Raw genomic sequence first — 19,773 nt, forward strand, 5'->3', positions numbered from 1 at the left:
ACACACACACACACACCAAGAACTAAAAGCACTGAAAACTAGCACTTCCTCTCTATGCATTTGGTGTAAAAACAAACAAACAAACAAATAAAAAAAAAAACACACACACACAATCTATCCAAATCTATACAAACCACAGACTTTAACCCGTCACTCATGTTATTCATCATGCACTTGGGTTATTACATGTGAGTTGGGCATCTCCCGTGACCAGCTGGGTCATTATTAGATTAAACCCCTGAGGTCCCATTTAAAATGAAGTGGACCACCCACAGCACATAAACACGTGGTAAAACCAATTAACACATCTAAACCTGCACGTGTGAGATAAAGGCTGGAAAAGCAAAGTCAGCACGAGAACACTTGGACAATAACATATGCAAAGTGAGGAAGTGGCGGCAGCTCATTTTCTTAAAAAGGGCAAAGAATGACTTAAATAAAGTTACACACCTTCAATGAAAAGTCGGGGAAACCACCCGGCGCGGACGGCACTGAACTTTAAAAACCTCCCCCAAGTCCAAGTGCAAGCCAAGGCACACGACAACACGCCCTTAACCATAGTTAGATCAGTTACTTCAAGGCTAGCGTCCCTCCTTTCCGGCCCCAAAGGTGAAAGGTCACCAGTTAGACCCGGAACCACAACCATTACTTCCGCTTCGGCCGGCTACTAATGTAGTACTCGACTCCACCGCCGTGGTGGCGCCCGAGTCCTCTTCTCAGAAAACGAGTCTTCATGGAGGGTTTTGCCGCGGTCGCTGGTCTCCGAGGGCCGCCGTTAGTGTGGAGGTTAGAAGGGGGGAAACACAAGGTCCTTTCGGGCGAGGACACCGTAGATCACCCCGGGTGAAGTCTACTTTGAATACCTGAGGGCCAGCTGGAGGGAGACAAAACAGAATATTGTCGTCTCAGTATGCGCAAAAAAAGTTTTACTCAAGCTTCTCTTCAGTATTTGCAAATATATATGACCGGCTATTTTCTTGCCCGGTGCGGGATTCGATACTGGATGTACTGCACCACAAGGCGACATCACTAACCGTTCGGCTAAAGAGTCAGACGGGTCTTAGTAGTAGTTTACAATCGTCACCATCCCCGGAAGCGCGCCCTCGCGCTTTGTTCTTCCCGTACTCCGAAGAGACTTCTGAGGATCTGCACACTTCCGGATCCCGCCGCTGCCGCCAATATAACCGAATATTTTCTTGCCCGGTGCGGGATTCGATACGAGGTGTGCTGCACCACAAGGCGACGTCACTAACCGCTCGGCTAAAGGGCCAGACATGTTATAACGTGTCTAATTAGTAGTTTACAGTCGTCACCCTCTCCCGGAAGCGCGCCCTCGCGCTTTGTTCTTCCCGCGCTCCGAAGAGACTTCTGAGGATCTGCACACTTCCGGATCCCGCCGCTGCCACCAATGTAACCGCATATTTTCTTGCCCGGTGCGGGATTCGATCCGGGTGTACTGCACCACAAGGCGACGTCACTAACCGCTCGGCTAAAGGGTCAGACCCGTTAGCTAGGGGCTAACGTGTCTGATTATTAGTTTACATATATTTAATACACGGTTCCGTTCCTGTACCCCCGTTGCTCAAGAGCTAGTGGCGGCGGAAAGGGCATTATCGTGCTCCTCTTTAGACGCGCTTCAATGGCAGAACTGACAATACACAACTCACAGCCAGCCGCCCGTGTCGCCATCTTGGATGGACCCTCGGGAGGGTCGGGGTCACAAGCGGGGTTGTGACTAGATGGGATACAGCCACGGGCGGAAGTGACGCAAAATCTCGCCGGGCGTATTTCGATGCAATGGCGATAGCTAGCCTAGCTAACCTCCTGAGCTACCGCGAGTTTGGACTTTTTTAGTTAAAGCCAGATGAATGATTAGTTTTAGTTTTACTTAAAATAACTACAACTTCACTTAATAAAAACTGGTAATTGTGTATTTTAAATTAAGTATCACTGTTGCTTGAGCGTAGATACTGCTTCACAATGCTAGCAAGCCAGCTAAGTCTCTATAAAACGGTAGCTAACGTTAGCTAGTGTCTGCGACACTGTAGCTATTTATCCATAGAGATAACATTATATTTAAAACGTTAATTCTGTGCATTTACACAGGCGGCGCTAGTCCACTGACTTCCGGTTTCTGCTGCAGTGGTCATACCAGTTTCCTGTTTGTTGGCGTGTGCTATTGACAATGGCTTATTATGAGAATGAGTATCCTCATCCTCGTAATTGTGGATGTAACCTGATATGTACAACTTGAAACTTTTCACCGTTTGCTGGTAGGTGCAGGTGAAAGTTTGTCGACAATTCTGTGTATGTTGACACGTATCCATGTTAAATCTTGCAGGCATCACAAAAAATAAGCCATTGTCAATAGCACACGCCAACAAACAGGAAACTGGTATGACCGCTGCAGTAGAAACCGGAAGTCAGTGGACTACAGTTATGCACAGAGCCGGTTATCACTGAAAGTTTTTAATGCAAATCCTACCTACCTATCTGCGATTAAAAGAATCATCCAATACGTGGATGGACCACTGACGTGCATATGCGGTCTGTTATTCATCTTTTTATCTCTACTTTCACATTTATTTCTTTAGCAGTCGTGACAGAAATTGAACTTCCCTGACATTCCAGTTCAGTTTAGCAAGCGACGTAAAGGACTGAAGTACATGTAGGAGTGATTCCATGATAAAAAAATTTAAAAAATCTATCAAAGGAGTAAAAAAGCAATCGAGGTGAAGTTGTAAACTGACCTAAACTGATCTTAAGCTGCAAGACATTTGGACCTGAGGAGACTGGTGATCGGACTGGCCCTTGCAGGTGCGCACTTTGCAGAGGAAAACAATGCAATGACAAAAAACAAAACTTGTGCTCAAAGACAACGCCACAAAAACACGTCATTCTATCATTGTCCAGTATGAGCAGGAAGGAGTACACCTTTTTTCAGAATTGAGTTTCTATCCTGGCAGAGTAAAACAAAGTTCCTGCCCCCCGTGAAGAGGAGCCGAAATGAGTCACGATTCAATGCCAAAGATGCAAACAGGCAGGTCGGTTGCAGAGCATTTTTTACCTCTCGTGTAATGTTTTGCAAATTTAGCTTCCCCATTACCTGATGCCTTAGCGCCGCCTCTGGTTGGGATGTGATAATGTAATGTAATATCATATCACCTTATGGGCAGTGTCTGCAAACTGCTGGGCTTTGTGCATCAGCTCCACAGTCCTGTCCTCTGCACGGCCCAGCTTCTCCCCACGCTCCCCCAGAGCCAGGTTGGCCCTCTGGACTACGCTACCTATAGTGCCCCCTGGGGGGCGCTGTCCATGCTGACCTGTATATGAAGGCAAAGGGGGGAAAGAAATCAATCAGCAAGGATTTAAGGATGAAGATGTAACTATATAAAAGAAATATGCACTGACCTATCCTCTGTTCACACAGGCTAGTCCAGTGTGTTGGCTACAGGGGGATGAACAAGCACCTTTCAGACTGAAGAGACGACATGGGGAAACCCAAAGGTGGGTCATTGGTATGTATAGGTCAGCAAAGGTCATCTGACCTGGGTTGCTTGGCTTTGGTGTGAGTGGGGAGCATAGGTTTACTCTACACAGGTTTTCATCAAGCAACCTCGAAGGTGCACTAGTTTCGTTAAGTTCAATAAGGTGACTGAATAATAATTTCTAAAAAAGAAATCCTATAATGTTGACCAAACAGGAGAACATCCGCCATGTTGAATCGCCACTGTAAACTACAACATGATTTATGATGGAACTCAAGCTGCAGACCTGGGGCTTGTGCAAACAGCTGTGACCATAGCCAGGTATACACAGTCAAGCAGGTTGAACCCATGTTCAGTAACCCATGTCATATGAGCCTTAACAAATAACCCTGACCCCCCTAGTGTCTCAGTCAGACTGTGTCCATGACTGTCCATTACCTATGACTTCCCTATTGTGCTGGCCGGCTAGTTTATGGATGGTTACGACTACCTACAGTGAGTACGGGCTTCTCATTCCTGCAAGTTGAACCAGGAAGTAGATCAGCAATGTCATCCACCACTGATGGTATTGGACATTCAAAGGTAATGACTTTTAATTTGCACTTTTGTTTTTACTTCCAAATTTAGATAATTGGGTCAGATTGGGACTTATTGAAACGTGCAGTAACACTCATGTGCAGTTGCCCCGTAAGACACCGTCGTAAAGCTGAGTCCAGTGGTGGTCCCGTGTCCAAAATCTCAAAATTAAGTCAGTGGGTAAAATTATAATTGATATCCAGGATGGCAAAAAGTACAAAAATAGGACCCGGGTAGTAAAAACATGGAATTTCCCTGCAATCTTTCCCCTAATCACCAGCACTGAAGCAATAATACACACTTTATTTATTTATTATTAATAAAAATGTAGCATCAGAAAACCACAAATCCAAAACAAGCCTGCTTCTGACCTCCCCTATAAAACGCCAACAGAAAGTCATCCCGAACATCAATCATTTCCATTATCAACATCATTTAAGACAGATTCCACAGGCTAATGGAGGATAAACCCAGGCATGCCAAGGTTGATTTGTAGCTCAGCGACCCGCTACAGCCTGGCACCTCTCCGACCCATTACAACCCGTCTGTCATTGGGTTCAATGGTGCACCGTGCTCCTGACTGGCCCCGGCCTCCTACAGGCCAGCCATTGTGCCAACCTCCCCCCGCTGGTAAAAAAAACAAAGTCTCTTCTCATCCGGCGGTCACATCATAGAGGATCCATTCTGTGCTGCAGCCGAGAGGTGTAGCACAGCAGGACAATAGACAAAACACTAGCATCCAGAGCAGTGAGAGAGATAGATGGATGGATAGATAGAGAGAGCTAGAATGTGATTGGAGCAGTCATACCACCATTTGGGGGGCAGAGGGTGATGACCAGAAAATCTCTTTCGTTCTCTCTCTCTTTGATCGACTCTTTAGGCGTGTTAAAGTAAAGGAGTGACTGTTAATGTAAAAAAAGATGAGTCATTGTTAAAAGTGCATGGGATAACTTGACTCAATAGCGACACCCTGATCAGAATTCGCAACTGCAGCCTTATATTGAAGTCGCACTTGTGATGACGTCAGACGACAAACAAGCGTGTACAAGTGAGGATAATAACTTTTTTTTTAATTGTTGGTGTTCTTTATAAACTATATTAACAAAAGAAAAAGAAAATTTGAATTACCAGACAAATTAGCATTAGCATCCACCAGGCCTCCGGCGTCGACTAACGGTAACGGGATGTTATGTAAAATGCATCACTTCCTGTGCAACCTTTCCTGCCGGTGTACTTACCAGTGCGCCAGTGATTAGAATAGGCATTAGCGAAGGGTCTTAAGCTAAACTGAATGTGCCACTGCATCTTAAACAGCCTGATTATAACATTAATAACATTCATTCATTCATTCATTCATTATCCAAACCGCTTATCCTTACTCAGGGTCACAGGGATGCTGGAGCGTATCCCAGCAGTCATTGGGTGGCAGGTGGGGAGACACCCTGGACAGGCCGCCAGACCATCACAGGGCCGATATGCATTCACACCTAGGGACAATTTAGTACGGCTGATTCACCTGACCTACATGTCTTTGGTCTGTGGGAAGAAACCGGAGCCCCCGGTGGAAACCCACACAGACATGGGGAGAACATGCAAACTCCACACAGAGGACGACCCCCAAAGTTGGACTACCCCGGGGCTCAAACCCAGGACCTTCTTGCTGTGAGGTGACTATGCTAACCACTGCGCCACCGTGCCGCCACATTAATAACAATTAAAATGTAATATTTTACCATAAAGTTACAACACGGAGCTTTGAAATTTGCTTTTTGTGAAATAAAGAGCTGTTTTAAGGTTCAACTCTCTCTCTGTGTCTCTCTCCTTACCTCTGCTTTGTAGTCGACCTTGGTTTGTGACCATCCTGTTTTTCAGGCGATTGAAGAAGGCCTTGCAGCGGTATATGACCAGGTTCATGGTGCAGGCCTCTGGTAGAATGACAACAAAGAGAAAGGACCGACAACATCATCCTTCAATTAACTTCAGACCCTCTATAAGCTGCAAAACACCCCCCTAAAAAAATCTTCATTTGGTACCTCCTGTCAGTTTGGACTGGCAGTTGATGAATTCAGCTTGTCTGGGCGGCGCGTAGCTCTTCCTCCTCGCCTGCAGGCTTTTAGACCTGGCAAGAGGGCGCGCCGCTGGCTCACCGCTGGGGCCGGCTCTGATGTCCTGAGGGCTGAGGCTCATTTTGCGCTGCTGTCTGCCCACCTTACCCAGGCTGCCCGCTTTGCCCGCCCAGTAGGTCTGGCAGGCGTGGTACAGAATTTGGACAAAGATGCACTTCTCCGCCGCTGAGCTGGCGACCCACTGGTCCACGGCACTGTCAAACACCAGGTCGAACTCTGGGCAGTCCTGGGAGGCGGACACAGAGGAGGCTAGGCTTGGGGTTAACCTTTCACCTTTAACCCCAAGGTTAAGAAGTGTAGGCTGAATTGTGAAGCTATGACGGAAATCTTTTGGGGTTTTTTTAAGGGGTGGGGTGGGTGGATGTCGGGGGTGGCTGTTTGAAAAATTTCAAAGGAAACTGGCATTGTGAATTGGAAGTTGCATTAGCCTAGTGGTTCCCAAACTGGCACGCAGGGCGCCCCTTGGTGCCATGTCTCTGTAAATTTGTTGTATGCTCGGAGAAATTGGCAAAGCCAACTGAAAACCAATAAAATATCTGAACATTCAAGATTTGTGAGTAACTTATTCAGTATAATATAGTGTAGTGGTACTTTGTAAGTACTATGATATCACATTATCGTAGCGTGCATGTGCTAATGTTTGTAAACCAAGACTTTCCTGTAATTTAGCAAATTAATGGCCTGTAGGGGAAAATTTGATGCTTTGGTTTGATCAGAGGTGGCGCTTGAGGACCACTGCAAAGGCCAACACATCTTATTAGCACTGGTTGACGTTTAAACAGAAGCCACAGGACGGGGCCAGACAGACACGTGGATCCTACGCTGGGCATGTGGGTCATGTTGGTTAACCGGAAGGACTTCCAGTGGCTGCTTCAAGTTTGGGATCACTTAACATTACAAGCCCTCGGAAAGGTGTGGAGGTCAGAGACCGGGGTGTCGTGGCCCTGACCTTTGACAGATGCAACAAAACAGTAATGTGAGCCCAACATAGTATTCATGTCAGGGAAACACAAGAAACAAAAGTGTGAGAGCCGCTGACCTTGTTGGGGTTGATGCCGTTGACCTGTCGGAGCTGCTCCACGGTCCACTGTGACCTGCTGGTAAAGGCGGAGGAGCCGCTGAAACGCTTCACCTTTGTGATGAGGAGCTGAGGGGGCCTCTTATTGGTCACTGCAGAGATGAAGACAAAAATACCTTAAACAAAACCGCTAACAAGAACAAACTCAACCGTATCACACACACACAGCGTCTCCAAATTCATCGGCCTTCCCACCTCCAACACTGAAGACATAGCAAATGACTCCGGGTGTCCCCTCAATCCATTGTTCATTTTACTCCCATCTGGTCATAGATGCAGCTCCTTAACCTGGAGACCAGCTTACTTTGGCAGAAGTGTCCTCATGCGCTATAACGGCTTTAAATAATGTGCCGTGCTGGAAATGTGTGTACCCATGTCACCCATGTCCCAATGAACAGCATGTTTGGAGTATACCATAGTTTCACCTGTGTACCCCTGTGTGTCCTCCTGGATCGCCACCTTGCCATGGTGGAGAAGCTTGCGTGTACTAATGATCCTAAGAGCTATGCCGTCCGGAGCTTGGCTCCTGGTAGGGTCACCCAAGGTGGACAGGTCAAGGGGAGGTTCCAGACGAAGCGCGAGCCAACAAAGACCTCAGTGGCAGAACTGGTGGAAGATGTCTTCAGGTCACAACGGCAGTGAAGGTGGATGAAGGCTGCAACAGAGGGGGGTCCCCAATCGTCTTGGTTCTCCATGCCGTTGGACTTTGGCCACCCCCTGCCAGAGGACCGTGTGGTGGCTGCAGGCGCATCAGCCACTCTGCGTAAAAAGCTGTCATGCACAGGCGTCCTCCCATTATGAGGACAGTCATACCGGAAGTGGAGGCAGCGGAAGGTTCCGCTTCCAGTGTGGGAAGAGGATGGAGCAAATTCACGTTTGCAGCGGCCTCACCCAGTACCAGTGTGGGAAGATGGCACGAATTCATGTTTGTGGCAGCCCCACCCAATGCCGTCCATGCAGTGTCTTTGTCCACATCTGCATCTAAGTTTGTCTTCATTTGATGGCTGGGAGAGCTGGTGCTGGATCAGTTGGGAGATCTTGGTCTGCTGCGTCCTTGGTCTGCTGCCTCCTGTGGGCCCAGGGACCACGGCCCTACCTGGAGCTGTGCCCGAAGAGGTAACACCGAGGGCGGTCTGACAGGACGCGGAAGCGGGGCAGGCTAAGCTAACTGCTAGCCCATGCAGACCGGCAGTTCCGATAACACCGAGGGCGGTCTGGCGGCGGCCTCGCCTGGCCTTGACTGTGTTTTTGGCGTCGTTGGGGAGTGCAGGGAGGTGTGTCAAAGGTGTCTGGCCAGGAGAGCTGGCGTTGGATTGGGCGGGGGAGCCTGGTCTGCTGCATCCTGTGGGCCCAAGGACCACGGCCCTGACCAGTGCTGCACCCGAAGAGGAAACACCGAGGGCGGTCTGACAGGACATGGAAGCGGGGCAGGCTAAGCTAACTGCTAGCCCATGCAGACCGGCAGTTCCGACAGTCATCCTGGCTGGCGTTCCTTCTCCTGGACAATATTTTTTTTGTTTTAGATGAGATATATGTGTTAGTTTGGATATGTGTGTTGTTGTAGTTCTTGGATATGTGTTTTTGTCGTTGTGTTGCACTGCTGTGGTCTGGCGGAAACGACAAAGAAAGTGTTTCTTATTCTGATACCCGACCCGAGTGACCGCCAATGACGATGGATTTACCTGCGTACCCCTGTGTGTGCGTGGATGTACATATGTAAATATGCATGGAGGTAAACTCGTATTTGAATATAAATGTTTTGGCGTCTCTTCTCAAGAAGGACGACAAAGAATAACCTCTCCATTTGCCCTTCTGTCCATCCATTTATAGCGGGGATGGGTTTGGGAATCTGAAGAGCCGTTTCACATTTCTAATATCCAATCTTTTTTTTTGTCGTTTCAATTTTGACACCTTAAAATCTCCGAGAAACGCCCTTTTCTTGTGACATGCTGAACGTGTTTGGCCTCCATGTCTGTGGAACGGACTTGAAAAGAGGTAAACAGGGCCATGACTTGATGTGACGAGGTTGAAAAGGTTTGAAGAAACTTTTGTCAGAGTCCCCAACATGTCGCCATGAGAGGCCGGACGATGCTTCGGGGCACCAATATTAAACTACAACAGACGTACCGGAATGTCCTCCGGACTCAAACTCAACAATAACCAACAGTGTTTCAACATCTAAATAACTTTTAACAAAAATTTGTGGTTATTTTTTTTTTTTTGCTAGATTCCCACATTTAATGTACACTGAATCTTTAAAGCGAGCACCTTGAGATGAAAAAAACAGATTATTATGGCACACCCAGAGTCAGCGCTGGTGTTCGATACCGGCGACATTCTTCCTGTTATTGATCACGGGCTCAGTGCAAAGAGGCCTTATTAGCATGGGTGCAGTTCTGTACAGTATTTCTAAACCCCGTCGCGTGGGGCGAAACTGTCAATGAAGGAACTCGAAAACCACAGAAAGGTCAACAGTATCGCGTCACCAAAGAAAAAGACAGAACGACATGTCAACAAAACGTGGGTAAAGAGGGGAAGCAGACATGAGAGGGGTCATACAAGTCGGGGTGTGAGGTACCGCTATATTATTGAACTGCATGGACTTTTCTTTTTTTTCTCTCGCTCCCCTTTTCTCCCCAATTGTACCCAGCCAATTACCCCACCCCCTTCTGCAGATCCGGGGATGGCTGCAGACTACCACGCCTCCTCCGATACATGTGGAGTCGCCAGCCGCTTCTTTTCACCTGACAGTGAGGAGTTTCACCAACACGTGGGAGGATCATGCTATTCCCCCCGACCGACCAAAGGAGGCGCTAGTGCACATACCCACATCCGGCTTTCCCCCTGCAGACACAGCCACTTGTGTCGGTAGGGATGCCTGACCAAGCTGGAGGTAACGCGGGGATTCGATCCGGCGATTCCCCGTGTTGGGAGGCGATGGAATAGACCGCCATGCCACCCGGACGCCCCAACTGTATGGCCATTTAATTTGATCATCAAATACACTGAATCCTTGGTATTTCTGTTTTAGTTAAGTAAACTTCTGTTCTTACATGACTCAACAGTTATCTATTGGTGTCTACTGGCCAGGAGCTTTTTAACAGGGTCTTCACGTTCACCTCACCACAGGCCGACTGTCAGATAGAAAGAAGGAAAGACAGAAAGCCACTTCATTCAGTCATTGTACAGGTTACAATGAAATTCCTCCTCTGCATTTAACCCATCCTACGGTATAGGAGCAGTGGGCAGCTGCAGGGCCCGGGGACCAACTCCAGTTCTTCTTTCCATTGCCTTGCTCAGGGGCACAGGCAGGAGTATTAACCCTAACCTGCATGTCTTTTTGGTAGCAGGAGGAAACTGGAGCCCCCCAGAGGAACCCCATGCAGACACGGGGAGAACATGCAAACCCCCACACAGAGAAGACCTGGGACGGCCTGGGGTTCGAGCCCAGGACCTTCTTGCTGTGAGGCAACAGTGCTAACCACTGGGCCACCAATTCCACAGGCAGCAGGTCCAGTCAAGTCAATTTTATTTGTATAGCCCATCCACGCATCCATTACCCAAGCCGCTTATCCGAAGCCGGGTCGTGGGATGCTGGAGCCTATCTCGGCAGTCGCTGGGCGGCAGGCGGGGAGAAACCCTGAACGGGCCGCCAGTCCATCACAGGGCCGACACATTCACACCTAGGGACAATTTAGTATGGCCGATTCAGCTGACGTTGGACTGTGGGGGGGAAACCGGAGCACCCCGGAGTATAGCCCATCATCACAAATTGCAAATTTGCCTCAGAGGGCTTTACAGCAACACGACGTCCTGTCCTTATAACCTCGCATCGGATAAGGAACAACTCCCTCAAAAAAAACCCTTTAACAGGTGTGTTTTACAGGACAACATGGTGGTTAACTGTAGCCGGAGTCAAACTCACTCTTCGTCCCCCTCCCCACGACATTAGGTGGTAGTGACCGTAAAGCTTCACGGGATGAAAACACAGTAGTTTAGCGTCCATACCCAGTAACGTGTGTGGAGGCCGTGATCTCTGAGGATTTTCCAGCACTGCCAACCCTCTATTCCCCCCAAACAAGGAGTCGTGTGATCCAAAACTTAACAATGCTTCTCTTCAGGGCAACAGCAGGCAGCAGGCAAAGAATCAGACCAAAGTGAAAATGTGAAAAATTAACAGCAGCTGAAGCTCAAAGAAAGATTAAACGGTGACTGGTTTGAAGAACGAGACTGACTGGAATTAAAAAACAACGAATCTTGACTCCTACAACGGAGCTCAGAGGACTGTAATGTACTAAACAGGATCGCAGGATACCGGATAAACAACACCGTTTGGATGACTTACCTGAGAGGCATATGAAGGTGGCATACTCCCCTTTGCCTCCTGTGGGCAGGAAGGGAAGCCTTTTCTTTCCTCGCCGCCGCACCTGCACTGCCACCAGCATCCTCTCATCACGGGGGGTGAAAACCTCTTTGTTGATGGCAGACTGAAGGGTCATTGTGGTCCAGAGACCTAGACAGGTGATTGATGGAGGTCACGACTGTTAGGCCCGGCCGATGACACGCTGCACAACAGGTCGAGACAAATGGAGATGACCTATGACCCCAGAGCCAGCCGCTTAAAACAATGGTGCCAACAGGAGACGCTGACGGGGTGGCCAAAAGATAGGCCAGGGATTTCTGAAGGGGTGGCAAATTGTTTCGTCAAAATTTGGAGACTCTTCTTTACGGTACAATTGCGGCTTATTCGGTTACCAAGAGGATGTAAAGACACGATTAATCCAAATGACAAACGGAATAAGAAACGTGGAAAAATGACCGAAAACCGAGGCACTCCGTAAACCAAAAGAAATGGAGGTTCTTAATCCGAGTCAACTTGGATTAAGACGAAAGTCGAAACGCGTCAGTCTTGTTGCCTTGCCCTTGGGTGAATAAATTCAATTTCTTTCAGGTTCACGGAGGGCCTCAGTTTTCAGTCATTTTTCCATATTTCTCTAGCCACCATACTGAAGAGCACCTGTCACCATTAAGCCACTGGACCCACGCGGCGCTTCCTACCCCTCCTTGCTCTTTAGAAGAAGAAACGTGTTTGACGTCATAGAGAATTGAAAATATTGTTCATAAGCCACTTTTCCAGTCTTCCCCTTGACAGTATGCTCATTACTGTATTTGCATACGGCTCTGAGGCGCAGTAACGAAATATCTGGAAACAACTTGTGGTCCCCTGTGATTATAAACTCTCATGAAGGAATGCCAATCTGAGATCAATACGGTTATCTTGGGAGTATCTATTGTCATGTGACCTGACCGCAAACACAAAATCACCATCTACTACCGTCGTTATTATTGTCGTTATGATTATTTACGCCCCCCCTTCTCCCCCCCCCTAGATCCGCCCGTGGTTTAAAAACACGTTTGTTCTAAAAACTTATTGAAACCCGTCACACGTCAACAACGGTCGCGGGTAAATCTTCCCCACGTGACTCGGCAGGTTAATGCAATGCGGTTAGGACCTGTTAGGACCTGTTAGAACCTGTTAGGACCTGTTAGGACCTGTTAGGACCTTCACGCGGTGGTCGCGGGTAAATCTTCCCCACGTGACTCGGCAGGTTAATGCAATGCGGTTAGGACCTGTTAGAACCTGTTAGGACCTGTTAGGACCTTCACGCGGTGGTCGCGGGTAAATCTTCCCCACGTGACTCGGCAGGTTAATGCAATGCGGTTAGGACCTGTTAGAACCTGTTAGGACCCGTTAGGACCTTCACGCGGTGGTCGCAGGTAAATCTTCCCCACGTGACTCGGCAGGTTAATGCAACGCGGTTAGGACCTGTTAGAACCTGTTAGGACCCGTTAGGACCTGTTAGGACCTTCACACGGTGGTCGCGGGTAAATCTTCCCCACGTGACTCGGCAGGTTAATGCAATGCGGTTAGGACCTGTTAGGACCTGTTAGGACCTTCACGCGGTGGTCGCGGGTAAATGACACAACTCCACATTTGAATGATTAAGTGAGTTAAAAAAAGAAAAAGAAAAGAAGTAAAACTCAAGACTGCTTATCCTTACCTGTTCTTCTCCACCGGGAAAAATAAAATAAAAATAAAAATAAAAATAAGAGCTCGCGCTTTAGGGGATCGAGCGCTCCACCGCCTCGCACGCAGGACGTCCCGGGTCTTTCTTTTTTTTTCTTTTTATAAGCGCACGCGAACTTCAAACGCGGGAAGAAAAAAAAAGTCCCGTCATGCCCCGGCACAGCAGACGGCGTGCCTCGCGCTGAAGGCGCAAACAAACCACAAACCTTCCCTTTTTGGTCTGGCCGGTCACGTGGTCGGAGCGCCGCCTGACTGGACCCCATTCAGGGAGAATGAGAAGGGCAAAGATTCAAATCAATCTCAGTGACAAGGACACGCGCTAAAACACAAGAGTGACAAGACTCAGCCGGTGTGAGAAAGGCACATACATCCGCTATTTATCCATGTACGGTTGTATATGTTGCACGTTTGTGTGTGTGTGTGTGTGCGTGTGTGTGTGTGTGTGCATGCAGGCTATTCATGCCAGTATGTGTGTACACGTTTCTGACGCACGATTCTCTCGAACCTTCTGCAGTTTAAAGCTGTTAACTTGCATTGCAATGAGGATGCGTTTGTAATACAGGGCGGTGGAAAATAAACCCCATTTGCCCCCTTCCTGATGCCCTCTATCCGTCACACTGGTGGTTTCGGAGCGTCATACAAAAGACGAGGAGAACTCGAGTAAATACAAAATGCAGTTTTTAAATGATCATTTCATTTATTGAAGGAAAAGGTTATCCAACACCCATATCCATCCATCCATCCATCCATCCATCCATCCATCATGCACACCACTTATCCTGCTCTCAGGGCCGCGGGGATGCTGGAGCCTATCCCAGCAGTCATTGGGCGGCGGGCGGGGAGACACCCTGGACTTAATAACCGGTTGTGCCATCTTTAGCAGCATCAGCTGCAGCTAACCACTTCCTGTAATTGGAGATCAGTCGTTCACATCGCTGTGGAGGCGTTCTGGCCCACCCTTCTTTGCAGAATTGCTGTAATTCAGCGACACTGGACGGTTTTCATCGCTTGTTCAAGGTCCCGCCACGGCATCTCCACTGAGCTCAAGTCAGGGCTTGGACTAGGCCGCTCCAAAACCTCCATTTTGTTTCTTTTGAGCCCTTCTGAGCTGGACTTACTCTTGTGTTTTGGATCATTGTCCTGCTGCACAACCCAAATATACCCCTCAGCCTCATATCACAGACTGATGACCGGACATTCTCCCTCAGAATGTTCTGGTAGAGAGCGGAATTCATGGTTCCGTCAATGATGGCAAGTCGTCCAGGCCCCGAGGCAGCAAAGCATCCCCACACCATCACACTGCTACCACCATGTTTGACTGCTGGTATGATGTTTTTACTGTGAAATGCTGTGTTCACTTTACCCCAGACATAAGGGGACCCGTGTCTCCCGAGAGCTTCTTTTGCCTCGTCTGTCAGAACATTTTCCCAGAAGGCTTGGGGGTCCTCAGTGTGCTTTTGAGCACCAGTGTTTCTCTTAGTTAGCAGTGGTTTTCTCCTTGTAACTCTCCCAAGAGTTCCATTTTTGTGCTTATTTCTATTTCTTAAGGGGTTCGGTCCTTGGTTTGATTGCGGCCTGAGGCGGGGTTGGCACTGGGGCAGTTTGCATGGTCTCCCCCGGCCTTTCCTCTCTATTGTGGGATCATGAATGATGACTTTAGCTGAGGCTCGAGGGGCCTGCAGGTCTTCTAGAGGGGCCTGCAGGTCTTCACATCATCCGGGGTTTTTTTGCGACTTCCTGAATGAGTCATCACTGTGTCCTTGGAGGAAGTTTGGTTGGCCAGCCACTCCTGGAAGATTCACCACTGTTCCCAGTTTTCTCCATTTGGAGACAATGGCTCTCACTGTGGGGCGCTGGAGTCCCGGGGCCTTAGAAATGGCTTTGTAACCCTTCCCAGGCTGATATCTCAGCAACTTTTTGCTCATCTCTTCCTTTGTTTCTTTCGATGGCAGCATAGTGTGCTGCTGGTCCAGAGCTTGCAGCCTACTTCACGTTGATGGGGAGGTTATACATGAGTCATGTTTAGATTCAACAGGGCTGTCAGCGATCAGGCCTGGGTGTGTCTGCTCTACATGAATCCATCCATCCATCCATTATCCGAACCGCTGATCCGGCTCTCGGGGTCACGGGGACGCTGGAGCCTATCCCAGATGTCATTGGGTGGCAGGCGGGGAGACACCCTGCTATCAATTAAATCTGGTTAACTGGTAGATTGAGTAACTAAGGGGGCAATTACTTTTTCCACACAGGGTCGGTGGCTGTTGGTTAACTTCTTGCCTTAATCATTAAAATCCTAATTTAAAAACGGAATTTGGCGTTTACTTGGGTTCTCTTCATGTTCCGTCTCATTTTGTATGAAGATCTGAGCCAATGAAGTGTGTCAAATATGCAAAAATAAGAGTAAATCAGGAGGGGGGGTGGGTAATTTTTCATGGCACTGTTACCTTGTGATAGAGACGCCTGGATCACAGGACCACTGCAAAAAGGTTCATCAACCATCAGTGTTTTCAACTTGGTATCATTTCGGTCATGTCGACCGCTCAGTTCTGCCTCAATGGATTCTGGGACCCCTGCTAGAAGCGACGCCGGGGGCCCCTAATACACACCACCGGGGTTCCTAGTTGTCACACGTGGGCTTAGAATGAATCACTTTGGGCTCCAAATGAATTAAAGTCACCGAATTAATCACTGGAGACCACTGAGAGGAAGGTGCGGAAATATATTTTAATGAAAAACAAAACAAAACAAAACAGTATTTACTGAGGTAAAGCACCACATCACCCGAGAGGGAACGGCACACACCGAGCGAGGGGCGAGGGGATGAGCATGGCAGCAAAAACAAGTGTTTCTCTTGTGCAAGGCGAGGCCCGCTTAACTCTCCTTTTAGTCAGTCGATGAAGGACGGTTCTTTCTTTCCCGTCCATTTTGGTTTTCTTGTCTTCCTCTGAGAGTGAACACTGGGCCATAAGGCCCCTGCAGGCCACGTTGCACCTCGCAGCGGAGCAGTTTCCTACACAACACCCCCCCCCCACCCCCTTCACCGCTTCATGCAAAGAAACAGGTTGGCTTCGTCCCTCTCGACATTAGGCCAGTCTGCAACGAAACTCTTCTGTAGGAACAGTCGGGTGAAAGGACGCTGACCCAGAGCTCCAAGGCAACACGGGGCGAGATGTAGCCGTGAGGTCACGAGACACCAGGTCCGAGTCCGAGTCACGTCCGAGACTTGTTTTTTTTTTTTAAAGATGTTTTTTCTCTCCCCAATTGTACTTGGCCAATTACCCCACTCTTCCGAGCCGCCCCGGTCGCTGCCCCACCCCCCTCTGCCGATCCGGGGAGGGCCACAGACTACCACGTGCCTCCTCCCATATACATGTGGAGTCACCAGCCGCTTCTTTTCACCTGACAGTGAGGAGTTTCACCAGGGGGACGTAGCGCGTGGGAGGACCACAGTATTCCCCCCAGTTCCCCCTCCCCCCCGAACAGGTGCACCCACCGACCAGAGGAGGCGCTACTGCAGTGACCAGGACACATACCCACAACCAGGTTCCCACCCACAGACACGGCCAATTGTGTCTGTAGAGACGCCCGACCAAGTCGGGGGTAACATGGGGATTCGAACTGGCGATCCCCGTGTTGGTAGGCAACGGAATAGACCGCCACGCCACCCGGACGCCCTCTCGTCTGAGACTTTTAGGAGGGAAGTGCAACTCAAGTCCAGTGGGGTCGGAAGTTGTGTAAAGACCGACACCAGAATAGTACAAGTCCAGTTAAACAGCAGGACTATAACTGTAGTAGGAAGAGGTCACTACACCGTCACGTTGTAAGCCGTTCTCCCTCCGCCAAGGAAGGAATGTCGCAGATTCCAATTTTCCAAGGTTTCAGGGATAAAAATTAATAACGGTACATAAAAAAAACCCCAAAACAGATGAGAGTACTCTATATTGATCTCCTCGGGGGACGTTTGGTATTCATTTGAAAAATAATGACCACAACAAAGTTAATTAAACCCTTGTACTCAGCCGGTCTTGAAAACCCACCACGGGGTCCTCGGCGGCCCAGACCGAGTTGGGGCCGAGTCGTTATGCTGCGACGTCTGAGACGAGACGGCGGACTCGAGACTGGGTCCATGCTCACGTACTACAACTCAAGGTACAGGTTAGTGGAGGAAGGGGAGGGGAGGGGGGGGGGGGGAGTAGCGGACAACAGACTCATTTGTGGGACAAAGTACTCCCCCCTGTGGGGACTTAAGACACAACACACTGTATATGTCACTTCCGTATGGCACATTAACGGGGGATAGGCCTAAGCTGTCTCTCTGACGTGGAACAGCCGGACATGTAAACAGGGACAACGTGGATTTAAAACACAACGACTGGTCAGTTGTCTGGCACCGGAGGGAGGACTGAAAGGCATCTGAGGATGACGGACACAGGAGCAGGAGCAGGGACAGGGACAGGGACAGGGACAGGGACGCCCGCCGGCCGGCCGCTAAACAGCTCACCGTTAGCAAACGGGCGACCGACGCGGCTGATCCACCAACCAGCGCGCAGCAGCGACCAAACTACTTCCTGTCGCTCCGAGGTCAGAGGCGGAGGACTTCAGAGTTCATCCTGAAAGAGAGTGGGACTTTAGGGACACTTTGCATACGGCGAAGCGCTTTGAAAGCTGTGGCCTCCTCTAAAACCCATGCTGGTAGGTAAGCAGCCGTCTTCTGGAGAGGCTAGTCTCCTCCGAGCGGCTCCTGCAGGCTGGCGGAACCGGAAGGTGGGACTTTGGGACGAACCAGTTAGTTCTCTATAGCTGGTCCCGCCCTGCTCCTGAGTAAGAGAGAGTTCGACAAGCCTCCGGAGGCGCACGAGAACACCGGAAAACAAAAAGAAAGGGAAAAGAAAAATCTAGAAAATCTAACAGCAAAGCAGAAAAGCAAAAACAAATGAATAAATAAAGAGAGACTCATAAATTATGTAGAAATAAAACTAGCCAGCGGGACTCATGGTTGGTCTGTAGCACGGCGTAAAGGGGAAAGCTGGCGTGGTGCAGAATGAGAAGTGGCGGGTCGGCAGGCGGCGCTCTGCTCATCTCCACCCGAAACACAGCGAGGCCAAAACCGCCGCGCGAGGCCGCACTCACGTCCTGCTTGGCCTGAACCCAGATCAGAAACTGTCTGACTTTGATGAAGCAGGAAATGGTGGATTTCCAAATGCAATGAGACAAGATAAATAAATATGAACCATATATATAAAACACCACCCGGATGAGCTGTAGTCAGTCAGTAGTATCGTGTACGCGGCTCTTCGTCACGCCTTGGCCAAGGGGCCAAACGGTACTGGCAGATAACGCTCGCTGCGTTTGTTGGCCAGTGGAGGGGTTTAACCTCAAGTCCGATCAGCATCGCTGCAGGTAGTCTGTCATTATCACTGATACAAATAAATCCATGACTTCCGTTTCAGCCCGGGAGCTCTGCCCCTCCTGGCTCCTCCCATCCCTCCGTCCACTGGAGCTCATTTGTTTTCATTGAGCGTAAACTCTTCCTTTCCATTTGTCTGTGAAATGGGATCGCCTGCCTCTTTAAACCGGACACATGAGAGGTTTATCCTCACGGTAATTTCAGTGTCGCATCGGCACACCGCCACCAAGACCAGTACTGTGCCCCCCCCCCCCCCATGACATCTGAAGTCCTAATCCATAGGAGCTACGACTTTCTTTCAGGCTGGGGGTCAACACCTAAACTTATTTTCCACCGTTTTGGTTAACCCCCTTTCTCCCCAATTGCACACGGCCAATTACCCCACCCCACTCTTCCGAGCCGTCCCGGTCGCTGCTCCACCCTCTCTGCCCATCCGGGGAGGGCTGCAGACCACCACATGCCTTCTCCAATACACGTGGAGTCGCCAGCCGCTTCTTTTCACCTGACATTGAGGAGTTTCACCAGGGGGACGTAGCGCGTGGGGAGATCGACCAGAGGAGGCGCTAGTGCAGCGACCGGGACACGTACCCACATCCGGCTTCCCACCCGCAGACACGGCGAATTGTGTCTGTAGGGACGCCCACCCAAGCAGGAGGTAACAGGAAATAGCCTGTTTGAATCCCCGTGTTACCTCCGGCCTGGTCAGGCGTCGGTAGGTAACGGAACAGACCGCCACGCCACCCGGACGCCCTGGTTAACCCTTTTCAAGAAGAAACCTTTGTGTTTCTATCCCGTCTCCCCTAAATTAAATCTTTAGGTTCAAAAACCTCGACTGTGATTGTGACCCTCGATCTCTGTGGCGTTTCTCAGAGGTAAACCACAACCCGGCACCCCGACCCGGCTTAAAACAAAACTCGTGGAAATATATTGCAGCGAAGGTCCGCGGTGGCGTAGCGGTCTAAGCATCGGCTTGGTGTCGATGCAATTGCCCACTGGGGACTGGGGTTCGC

At 49.4% G+C, this 19,773-nt stretch overlaps 1 protein-coding gene across 1 annotated transcript; it reads right to left on the reverse strand.

Moving 5' to 3' along the window:
* Positions 1–850: 850 nt before the first annotated feature.
* stxbp6l (syntaxin binding protein 6 (amisyn), like) lies at positions 851–11,767 on the reverse strand. Its single transcript, XM_056294225.1, has 6 exons — positions 11,614–11,767; positions 7,230–7,360; positions 6,098–6,416; positions 5,891–5,989; positions 3,166–3,323; positions 851–874 (listed from the first exon to the last, which is right to left on the reverse strand). The coding sequence occupies exons 1-6, from the start codon at positions 11,765–11,767 to the stop codon at positions 851–853; spliced, it is 885 nt and encodes a 294-aa protein (XP_056150200.1).
* Positions 11,768–19,773: the final 8,006 nt, after the last annotated feature.

Source organism: Lampris incognitus, chromosome 15 (genome assembly GCF_029633865.1).
Source record: "Lampris incognitus isolate fLamInc1 chromosome 15, fLamInc1.hap2, whole genome shotgun sequence".
NCBI lineage: Eukaryota > Metazoa > Chordata > Actinopteri > Lampriformes > Lampridae > Lampris > Lampris incognitus.